The sequence below is a fragment of the Marmota monax genome, unplaced genomic scaffold, assembly GCF_021218885.2.
Source record: "Marmota monax isolate L192 unplaced genomic scaffold, Marmota_monax_Labrador192_F-V1.1 WCK01_AAM20220418_F8-fsc00018, whole genome shotgun sequence".
Classification (NCBI taxonomy): domain Eukaryota; kingdom Metazoa; phylum Chordata; class Mammalia; order Rodentia; family Sciuridae; genus Marmota; species Marmota monax.
Window position 1 is genome coordinate 1,960,038 of NW_026692201.1, and position 12,069 is coordinate 1,972,106.

The following is a 12,069-nucleotide window of genomic DNA, read 5'->3' on the forward strand; positions in this document are numbered from 1 at the left end:
AGTATTAAAAAAAAAAAAAGAATCCTGCCACTTGTTACATCGAAGTGGGCACACCTAGTTATTTCAGGATTGACCTGGTGTTTAAGGGATGGGTTGCCTGAAGAAAGTAACCTATGAATTCTTTTAAATATATATGAAAATAATTTTAAATTTCAAATGTAGTGTAAGGACCAGAACTTAAGTTTCAAGATTGCAGTTAAGTTGCTCCAGCCAATTTTACATCTAAGAACCCAAACCTTTAATTGCTTTAGGAGAAATAGTTTTGTGTCCAAAGAAGGTCTTATCAATGGGCATTGGCTGGAAAGTCCTAGGCCCTGAGAGCCGGGGACTTCCTGGGACTCCCTAACTTTATTTTAAGCAGATATACATGTTCCTTTTCCTGTACTCCTGTTATATTTTCTCAATAGTCTTGTTATAGGACTCAGTACCCTTTGTTATAATACCATGTTTTCATCACAATAAGCCCTCCAGAGGATAAGTCTTTTTAACTCTTTTTGAATGAATTTATTTTATAATAAAGTTTAAAACTACCTTTTCATTCCAAAAACCAGAGTCATACATAGTTATTGAGTATCTGTAGGTATTTAAAATATTATCTAAAATAATGCTTCTTAATCAATGCGTATGTACATCTCTTTGGGGTTCTTGTTAAAATGTAGATTCTGACTCAGTAGGTTTAAAACCTCAGTCTGCATTTTCCTCAGTCTCTAGGAGATGCCAGCGTTGCTGGCCCTTAGGTCCTACTTTCCAGTGTCAAGGGTCTAAAAGCATTTTCTAGATGGGGTGAGGTTGTAGCTCAGTGGTAGAGGTCTTCCCTACCATGTGTGAGGCACTGGGTTTGATTCTCAGCACCACAGAAAAATAAATAAATAAAATAGAGATATTGTGTCCATCTGCAGCTAAAAATTTTAAAAAAGAAATTAACATGATCCACATATGTAACTCAAAATTTCTTACAGCTGAATAAAATATTAGTTTTAATAATATACTTCATTTAATCCAGTATATCAAATACAGATTGAGCTTCCCTAACCTGAGAATCCAAAGTACTCTGAAATCTAACTATTCTGGTTCCAAGTATTTCAGACAAGGGATATTCAATCTGTATTTTTATCATTTCAATATGAAACCAATATTTTTAAAAAGTATTGATATTTTACATTCTCTTTTGTATTAATTTTTATAAACTGGTGTGCATTTTACATTTATTACAGCATCTACCAGTTCAGACTAATAATACAAATGGCTAGTGACTTTTGTTCATATAGTACAGGTCTAGAAGTCCTGTTTTATATACCCAAGAACACTTTGAATGTGTGACTGATAGATTAGCTCATTAATCTGTAGCTTAGTTTTTTTACTTTTTTGGTTTTTTTTTTTTTTTTGTCTCAGCTATACTTTATATCTAAAGAAATAAAGAAAATAAAGTTCTTTTATAAAGAAGAAGTATCAATTGTATTATTGGTTGTATTAAAATATCACTTCATGTTAGATGCCGTGTTTAATGCAGATAGTATATTCCCATTTCTCCTGTGGTTATGATAAATCATCATGGAGGGATCATATCAGTATCTGGTTATTCATGATTTAATTTTGTCTTTTTTTTTTTTTTGCTAGGTTCTTATTATTGCCACTCTTCTGAAGTCATTTTGCATTTTTTTCAGCTCCTAGATTGATCTTTGTAAAATATAATCAGATAATGTCAAGTGTCCCCTGTAAGTGCTTCCAGTGCTTCACAGTGTAAACCCAAACTTCTCACCGTGGTCTGTAAGACCTTTTATGATATGATCCCTGCCACACATCTTCCTTTCATTGATACTACTCTTCATTTTACCCACATATCTTTGGCTGTCAGCCTTCTTGCTGCCTTTTTTTTAACATTAAATCATTCTTTGCACCACCATTCCCTCTATCTAGAATTCTTCTTCTTTTTTTTTTAATATTTATTTAGTTGTAGATGAACATACAGTATCTTTATTTATTTTTATGTGGTGCCGAGAATTGAACTCAGTGCCTCACACATGCGAGGCAAGCACTTTACCATTGAACTACAGCCCTAGCTCCCCCTTTTTTTTTTTACATAAAGATTTTGCTTATAGCTTGCTGATTTGTTTTGTGTCTTTACTTAAATTATCCTGGAGATGCCTTCCCAGATTATCCAGTATCAAATAGCCTTCCCTCACTATTATATCTCTTTGGTTTATTTTCTACAAAACATTTATGGCAGTTTGAAAATTCCCTTGTTCAACAAGTTTCCCCACTAGAACATACAGTAATAATAAAAAAAAATGCAATATAAAGATAACAGTTGTTTATCCCCTAGATTTGGATCGTGCATTGAAATGCCTTCAGCGTGAAGATCCCAGTTTGAAAGTAAGGCTAGATCCTGACTCTGGACAAGTATGTACATTATTACTTAACCCCAGAAGTGCTTCAGTGAGTGTGTGTGCACATGTGTGCATGTGTCTAGAATGTTGGTTGATCTGTGCTCCTGAAAAAAATAGCTTTTTTTTAAATTTGTAATATAAAATTCTGATTATTTATGTTGATTATTAAGCTGAATAAACAAATTCTCCTTAATTCCCTATGTATAAACTGCATTTTTTGACCTTCCATCAAACCGCATTCTGTGAAATTTCGAGTAAAGTTTAACTTTTAGGGCAAAGCCTTGAGCCTCTTACACTAAGAGTTTTTTACTAGGGGGTCTGGAAGGTGCTTTAATGACACTAGCACATGTAAAATGGATGGGAATGTCAGATACAGTCTAATAACTTGGGAGGACATAGGTTCTAAAGTAGGTGCTGATATGGCACTGAAAAGTAGGTGTTCCTGATTCATTAAGAAAAAAATTAAATAACTTTCTGCACCTCTTTTTAGGAGGGCAGGGCAAAATTTATGTGAGGTAATTTCTTTAAATATTATAAATTTGTCTTTAGAAAGAATAAATTGATTTAATCCAGAAAATATGGAATATTTCATGTTCCCTCATGCCAGGTAAAAGAAGTGGTCATTTAAATTGATCCTAAAGACCACAATAACAGTAACTAAAACAGAAAATTTTATTCAAAAAACAGTTTATCTAAAAGATGGTAAATAATTTTTTTTTTTTTTAAATAGCAGATAATGTGCAGTGTATGAAGTAAAGAATTAAAGTCCCCCTCTCTGTCCCTTCATCCCATTTTACACAGGAAATCACTGTGGAAACTTGATGAATGCCTTTCTACTCTTTGTTCCCAAGTATCTCTTTTATAACTGGGCTATATTATTCAGCACAGTATAATTTTTTCCAAATATATATGTACAAATACATATTACTCATTCTGTTTTTATTTATACGCAACTTGCTTTTTTCCTAAGTAATTTGCTTTTTAACTTTGTATTAAAAAATAGCAATTATATACCAAGCAGTCCTTTTTAAAAAAAAAAAAATTTTTTTTGGATTACAGTTTTACTATAATGAAAGGATACAAATTAGAACCAGCCAAAGGAAGAAGACACATGGAGCAAGTCTGGGAGGGTTCTAAATGCAAAGTGTTCTTCATCCTTCATCCTCAGGAACATGTTATCCTTCTGGCTGAGTATTGCCAAACAAAGATGCTCACCCAAGAATTGTGTGTTCAGAATTTTTATTAGAACTTGATACATACTGCCTTTGTGGTTGACCTTTAGTGTCTAGGCCTCCCATAGTTTTGAGCTAATAGTTTAGTCTCTAGTTTTTCTAAAAGGTAGAGTTGTTAGTATGGGTTCATTCCAAAGTCCACATCATAAATCACATTGTTAGACTGTCTGATGGGCTAACCCACGAGATATTTCTATAAGGTAGGACTTTCCAAAGGCTACCTCCCAGTAGCCAAGATCAAAGGCCATGTCTCTCTGGGTGTAGTACACAAATGGCATATGAACAAAAGCAAATACATACACCTTGCAATGTGTTCTTTCTTATTCACAAAAGACTTTCTTTATGTGTAACTTTCGTTGTTGAGAAGAAATGATTACTTCACTGATTTTGATGCCAGTTTGGTTGTTCTAACATGGACCAAAAAAAATATTGATTCAGAAAAGTGAAAGTTTCTCTGTCACACGAAGATTCAAATGAGTTTGGAGGTTTTGACTATTCATAAAACTGTAAGGTACCTAGGATGGTTGGAAAATGTTTTGGGAGAAGGCTGTCTTCTCTGTTCATGTGGTATTGCCCTCAGCCAGTTTCAGCACAGTTGCCTACTTCATTGATTAGAAAAAGAGCTTTACCCTCCTCTTAAAGGCATAGTCCAGGAGTTGTAAATATTATTTGCACTCATGTTCCATTGGCTAGAGCTTAGCTTTGTTGTTGGGAAGTGCGGTTCTAGTTAGATGCAACCAACTCAGATTATAATTGAACTGTCATGGAAGGAGAGAATAACCAAGTGATTTGATTTATTATTCTAGTCAGAAAAGTAAAAAACTTTTGATGTAGGAGCCTGCCCCCCCCCACTAAAGAAATTGCAAAGGAAACTGAGTTTATAATTGATGAAAAATTACTTAAATACATATTAGTATCATACTTTTATATAATATTTTACAATACATATCCTTTTTCCCTTGTCATCCCAGACTATCCTATGTGGTATGGGGGAATTACATATTGAGATTATTCATGACCGGATCAAGAGGGAATATGGCCTAGAGACCTATCTAGGGCCTCTCCAGGTGGCATACCGAGAGACCATCCTAAATTCAGTTCGTGCCACAGGTAAAAAATAAAAGCTTTAGGTCTTGATGCTTTTATTTTCTCCTCTTTCTGTTTAATTGCTTAATATAGGGTTTACAGTCACTACTGTCTTCCACAGTTTTAATGTATATAGATCTTTTCATTTGTTTTAAACAGACTGTCCTGTGTCATTACCATAGACAACATCTACTGGATGAGCCACTCATCAAACTGATGTGCTGTTCAGTGGTCATAGGGCATGATAAGGCAGTGAAATGGGTGGCTTATCCCAATCTTCATCACCAAACAAGTATAAGAATTTGAAGTCAGTGTGTTATTTTTACTCTAAAAGTGAAGGGAAAAGTCAATTCTACTTTAATAAATATGGAAATCTTTTACTGATAGTATTCTTGAGAAAGTATAGTTTTTATATTTTTCGTCTGAAATGTGAGAACTCATGGCTTTTCTACATATAATTTCAGATTAGTTCCTTTAAGCAAAATAACAAAATTATTATTGCTACCCAACCCCAAGGGAAAATAGGTTTGTGAAATAATGTAGAAAAAAGATGTTCAGTATAACCAGGTACTTTTAAGTACCTCAATAATTTGTGAAGGCTGGGCATGGTGGTGCACTCTTGTAATCCCAGCTATTCAGGAGGTTGAGGCAGAAGGATCAAAAGTTCAAGGGCAGCATCAGCAACTTTGTGAAACCCTGTCTCAAAATAAAAAATAAAAAGGGTTAGAGTGCTAAAGCACCTCTGAGTTTAATCTCTAGTTACAATAAATAAATAAATAATGAAATGTCTAGGTGATTGTATTTCACTAAAGTTTAAAAAATTAAACTATAGGAACAAATGATGCAAGAGTTCTGTTTTTGGACTGTATACCTGGAACAAACAAACAATACCCTTAGAATGTCTGACCTAGTCAGAATGTAACAAATTTCCAGAGACCAAAAGGAAGAGGAAACAGATATCGAATCTGTTATCATCTGTAACCCAACAGTGGAGAATCACATCCTGATAGAAAGAGTTAACAATGAAAAATGTCCACAAGAGCATAGAGCAAGGAAACATGGTTGTCTCTGAAGATAGCCACAAAATTTTTGAGAATTTTTAATTATAGGCTTCTGATATGGGTTTTTAGTCTAATTCACAGAATCAATATGACCTAAAAACTCCAAAAGGAATTTAGTGTTAAGTGTTCATTGTTTGGTAGCATCCCAGGGAAAAATCAAAAAAACCTCTCCAGAGAATGGTAGGTCTTCAACCCAGGCTTCAAATTCCCACAGATAAAGGACTATAAACTCAGATTTTCTTTTCTTTTTTTTTTTTTTAAATCATGAAACTGAGAAAAAGCTCAATAAGGAAAAAAAAAAAAAGGACAGTAAAAATAACAAAACGTCAGTCAGACCTGCTAAGACTTTGGATATTGGAATTAACAGATGGGAAATACAAAATTTATTATTTTTTTTGTCAAATAAAAGGGGGTAGGAAGTATTAATAAGGAGCAAGTTACTATCAAAAATAAGCAGGCCGTGGAACATTGTGATATGGGAAGAAGAAATGTTCAAAAAACTAGTGGTGGGAGCATATTACATTATGATTTTGAGCTTGGAGTCACTGTGTTACGTGATTCACATAAATACCTCATAGTTTTTGTTTTAGTTAAATATTTGAGTTTGGTAATAGCTGTTGGCTGTTGAGTTTCGTAATAGCTGTTGATTGAGTTTGGTAATAGCTGTTTTTAGTTTTATAAAAAATATTTTTATTTATTTTTTGGGAAGGAAATCATAAACAATAAGTACATAAAATATTGCTGAAAGAATATATGATATTGAACAGTTTATAGGTAGGCAGTATTAAAAGTTTTCATTAGCTAGCCTTTTGTATTCTTTAATTTTTTTATCATTTCATTATTACTTTTTAATAAATGCTTTTAATTTAAAGAATTTCCATCTCAAAAGATGTTTGGGAAGTTTGAAAATATAATATCATGTGCCTCAACATATTTTCGCACTAAGGCATTATTAGCAGGTGGTTCAGAGCAGGTTTTTAACGGTGGTAAACATGGAAGAAGAGGCTTTGTATCTGGTAGAACTATTTACCCTGATTATTATTTTTTTAATAGTATTTATGGTATTTAGTACCATTATTAAATCTCTCCTACTTTATCTTCTTTGAGACTGTGAGCTTACTGATTGTAATTCTGCCAATTATAACACCTTAGTACCTTTCCAGAACAATTCTCTGAGATCATGTTCAATTTGTTCTTAGATACCTTAGATAGAATTTTAGGAGACAAACGGCATCTTGTGACTGTAGAACTAGAGGCAAGGCCAACTGAAAAGCCATCTGTTGTGCCAGTGATTGAGTATGGTGAAAGTGTCAGTGAAGACCTTTTGAAGGCCTCCCAAGAGGCCATTGAAAATGGAATTCACAGTGCATGCCTTCAAGGTAAGATACTTCAGTGAAGGTAAGCATATAGTATTCCACCTGACCATTTAGTCATCCTTTTTCTTTTTTCTTTCTTTTATTTATTTTTTTCACTGCTCTTTCTGGTGCTGGGGATGTAACCAGGGTCTTGCACATGCTAAGTATATAAGGTACCACTGAATTATACTCCCAGCCTCCTAATCATTGCTTCTGTTAAATTATTTTAGTCTTTTCCTAACTTCACTAGTGTTTTCTGTTTCTTTGCACTTCTGCTCCTCCTCACTACATATTGAATACTAATACAGTTTTCCCTCTTTGTATAGGACCATTGCTTGGATCCCCCATTCAAGATGTGGTAATTACTTTACATTCGCTGGTAATTCATCCTGGTACCTCCACAACTATGATTTCTGCCTGTGTCTCAAGATGTGTACAGAAGGTATAGACTGTCTTAATCCTTTTGCTTTAACTTGATTACTGAGTGTACCACTGATCTGGCAGGCAGCTGTGCTTACAGAACCTGCCCTTCAGTTCTTTCCTCTGAGTCTTAAAGTTAATAGGTGTTGTTATGGAGAATTTTTGGTTTCTAAATCACAAGTTTTATTTGAAAGAGGAGCTTAGAAATTACTAGTAACACAGATTGGAATTAAAATATTCTCTTGATTTTTGGGAAAGAGATAAATTTCCTTAAGTGGCATTCTGTGCTTTTCCATCCCTGATATGAGCCTTTAGAGACAAGCTGGTTGGTAGGTTTGTATAGAGGACAGATGTGGGGTTAATTCAGCCCTGGACGATAATCCAAAGGACACTGAAGATCAATATTGATTCCCTCCAATTTTACAGATCATGTTTATTCTAATAAGATTGCTCTCATCAAGAAATCAGAAAAGTCCTACTGAATAACACATTTAGGATGTGTTCCCTTCTTAAAGCATCAAGCCTGTGGCCTTGGTATGGTTATCTGGAGCAATGTCCTTGAGTGTTACAGATCCTCTTCGTCTTGCCTCAGTGACCCACCAGAGCTGGATCGATAGGAGTGTGGTGTACTGAATGCTGATCTTGTGTGTTTATTCTAAAAGTTGACTGTTTTTCAGACCTCATTTTCTGTGTTTTTTATATTTGGTACTGGGGATTGAACCCAAGGGTGTTTAACCACTGGGCCGTATCCCCAGCCCTTTTTATTTTGAGACAGGGTCTCGCTGAGTTGCTTAGGGCCTCAGCAAGTTGGTGACGCTGGTTTTGACCTTGTGATTTTCTTGCCTCAGGCTCCTAAGCCACTGGGATTACAGGTGTGCACCACTGCACCAGGTTCTCTGTACAGTTTTATTTGCGTCCATACTTATAAACACTCCAAGTTCCTGACTTAAGAAGGCTGAGCTTACTGTTTTTTTTATGAGTTCAAATTTGTAGGGTATTTTTGGTTTGGGGATTGAACCCAGGGCCTCATGCATGCTAATAAGCATATACTTTACCATTGAGTAACACCCCTAGAACCTAAATTCATACTTCTTAAAAAACTTTTTTTTTTTTGACATTTTATATTTTATTCAATTTTGAATGTGTATTCTTATTTTCATTAAGAATGTCAATAGAAATAAGAGGCAACATCATCTGGTTTTCAAGCTTAGTTCTTCACTATTTCAGTCACTTTGCAATCCATTCTAATTCTAGAAAAAACATCCTCCTTAAAATTTGTTCTTAAAAGGCAACAAAATGAACAAATAATGGTTTAGTTATTACAAAGCTTTCTAAGCCATTCTTTTTTAAATATTTATTTATTTATTAGTTTTACTGATTTTATATATTTTTTAAATATACAACAGTGGAATTCTTTACTGTTCTCATTACACATACAGAGTACAATTTTTCATATCTTTGAATATAGTGTATGTTCATATCAATTCATGCCTTAAAAAGCTTTTTGATTTTAAAAAGAAAAAGCTATGCTTAGAAAAGTTAAGACAAAAATTTTTTTTTTTTTTTGGAGGGTGTCACCAGGGATTGAACCCAGCCGTACTTAATCACTGAGTTATATCCCTAGCCCTTTTAAAAATATTTTATTTAGAGATAGGGTCTCACTAAGTTGCTCAGGGCCTTGCCACGTTGCTGAGGCTGGCTCAGCCTCAGCCTCCTGGGCCACTGGATTACAAGTGTGTGCTACTGCACCCGGCAAGACTAAATATTGTTCACTTAAGAGTAAGAAATATCACTTGCAGTCATGATTTTATTGTTGAGAACATTTACCTTCAAGTAAATTTTAAAGTTCTCCTTAAATTAATACTGAAATAACAGTAATTAAAAAGATGCATGTTTCTAAATTAACATTAACTCTATTATATTGTCCTTCAAAATGTAGTATGTCTTTAAAAAAAGAGGTTCAAGTATTTCTGATTAGCCTTTTTATACTGGAAAATGAGAATTAATTTACAGAACATACATTTAGATGTTAATTTATTAACTAGAGAAATCTTTCTACTGAAGTTTTCCTACCTTGTTAATCTTCTAGTAAAGGACTGCTTATGAGAAGTTAATGGTGCTTCATAGTTATTGAGTCATCTATAGTGTGCTTATAGTTCACTGGACATGAGGACACAAATAGGACAATTTTATTATTTTTCCATCTAAAGGAACTTGTGATTTAGTAAGGGAAATAAGTATGCCAGATAGCCAAAGTATTATAATAGGTTGAATACCATAAAAACTGAGGAGAGAATTAAGGAGACTTTTTAGAAAGAACATAGTATCTGAGCAATGTTGATTTGGAAGGATTTGGACACAGAGGGGATTTCAGACAGAGAGAAAAGCATTCCTTTAGGTAATGTAACAGATGAAGGGAGGAGTAGTGCAAACACAGTGTTGGAAAAGTAAAATGAGGTCACTGTAGAGAAACCTTTATATGCTGTATTAAGGAGTTTGAACTCTGTTCTGAGAACAGTTGGGAATAATGTGTTTGAAGATAGAATTATAATTAGAGTACAGAAGGGATCGAAATAAGGAAGAGATTATCTAGGTCAGGAAGTAGATGAGGTGTGAATTAGGATACCAGCAATGGGAAAGGAATTGTTAACAGCTTACTGGGAAAAGGAAGTAGAAGATGCATGTCCAGTGGGGGCTGTGGTGTACACCTGTAATCCTGGTGGCTTGGGAGGCTAAGACAGGAGGATCACAAGTTCAAAGCAAGCTTCAACAACTTAGTGAAGGTGGTAAGCAACTCAGTGAAACCCTGTCTCTAAATAAAATACAAAAAAAGGCCTGGTGATGTGGCTCAGTGGTTAAGTGTCCTGAGTTCAATTCCCAGTACCAAATTTAAAAAAAAAAAAAAAGCATGTCCAGTTGATCAGGAATCTGGTGATGTCATCAGCAGAAATGGACAAGCTGCATACTGTAATCCCAATGGCTCAAGAGGCTGAGGAAGAAGGATCACAAGTTCAAAGCCAAACTCAGCAATTTAGTGAGGCCCTAAGCAACTCAGCAAGACCCTGTCTCTAAGTAAAGTAAAAGAAAGGTCTGGGGATATGGCTCAGCTGTTAAGCACCCTTGGGTTCAATCCCCAGTATCAAAAAACAAAAAACAAACAGGGAGAAGCAGAGGAGTATTTAGAGAAGAAAATGAACTGAGTTTGGGGTACATGGAGAAGCTTCAGACACTGTTCCAAAGCTGGCCATTGGAGCAGACTGTGCACTGGCGAGTATTTTTGTGGAAGCTGTGCAGAAGGTGCTTTTAAGTTCTGCAATTAGGTAATACTGTTAAGGAAAAGACTCTGAAGGAGAAAGAACTGAGAAGAGTTCCATGGGCACAGTATGTCCCCTTTAGTTATAGAGTTGTCTTTAGTTTTAACCTATTTCTTCTTTTCACCTTTTCCTGCTACATCCTTTTATCCTGAAGGACATTTTCTTTATGTGGTACTGAGGCTCAAACACAGTGCCTCAGGTGTGCAAGGCAAGTGCTCTACCACTTAGCTACAGCTACAGCCCCTGAAAGACATTTTCATTTTCCATGTTTTTTCTTTATGTGCTTGTTCTTCTTGACCTTTGAAGTCTTTTTTTTTTTTTTTTTTGGTACCAGGGATTGAACTCAGGGGCACTTGACCACTGAGCCACATTCCCCAGCCCTATTTTGTATTTTATTTAGACAGGTTCTCACTGAGTTGCTTAGGCTGGCTTTGAACTTGAGATCCTCCGGCCTCACTATCCCAAGCCACTGGGATTACAGGCATGCACCACTATGCCTGGGTTGGCCTTTGAAGTCTTAAGATTCTGAACAAAGTGTTATACAAGAAAGGGATCGTTTAAAATGATAATGTTTCTATTATCTGTGTTAAATTTCTTATATTGCTTTTTTAAGCTCTCCTTTATTTGCCCTCCTTGATTGCCCTCTCTGGCATGTGGCTACTAGTATGTATAAGCAAATACTGAAGTCCTTGACTTATAAAACATGATCTCTATGGATAGAGTTAAAGCAGGCAGGTTTGCTAAAGCCCTTGGTTTAAGAGTATAAGCAGTATTTCATTTTTTATGAATCTTCCTTTTTTCTTTTTTTATCATTTGTTATTTTTTTAATTTTTTATTGTTGGTTGTTCAAAACATTACAAATTTCTTGATATATCATATTTCACACTTTGTTTTCCTTTTTTCTTTAGCAAAAACTTGATTTCCAGTTTATGAAAGAGGGGTTAACATTCCTTAATCTCTTTAGGCTCTGAAGAAAGCCGACAAGCAAGTTTTAGAGCCCCTGATGAATCTTGAGGTTACAGTGATTAGAGAATACCTCAGCCCTGTCCTGGCAGATTTAGCACAAAGGAGAGGGAACATTCAGGAAATCCAGACTCGCCAGGACAACAAAGTTGTTATTGCATTTGTTCCCTTAGCAGAAATTATGGTAAGTACTTTAAAAAAATATATAGATGTGTTCACCAAGTAAAAAAAACAGTACTTTGATTTAGAGA

General features: G+C 34.9%; 1 protein-coding gene across 3 annotated transcripts in view; it reads left to right on the forward strand.

Annotated features, from left to right (window-relative positions):
- The window catches only part of Gfm2 (GTP dependent ribosome recycling factor mitochondrial 2), a 60,679-nt gene that overhangs the window by 31,847 nt on the left and 16,763 nt on the right, over nucleotides 1-12,069 (forward strand). For all 3 annotated transcript variants that reach the window (XM_046427005.2, XM_058574098.1, XM_046427013.2), the window contains 5 exons: nucleotides 2,324-2,400; nucleotides 4,591-4,729; nucleotides 6,966-7,145; nucleotides 7,448-7,563; nucleotides 11,820-12,002. In XM_046427005.2, coding sequence (XP_046282961.1) covers nucleotides 2,324-2,400; nucleotides 4,591-4,729; nucleotides 6,966-7,145; nucleotides 7,448-7,563; nucleotides 11,820-12,002 — 695 coding nt within the window. The remainder of the gene's footprint in view (nucleotides 1-2,323; nucleotides 2,401-4,590; nucleotides 4,730-6,965; nucleotides 7,146-7,447; nucleotides 7,564-11,819; nucleotides 12,003-12,069) is intronic.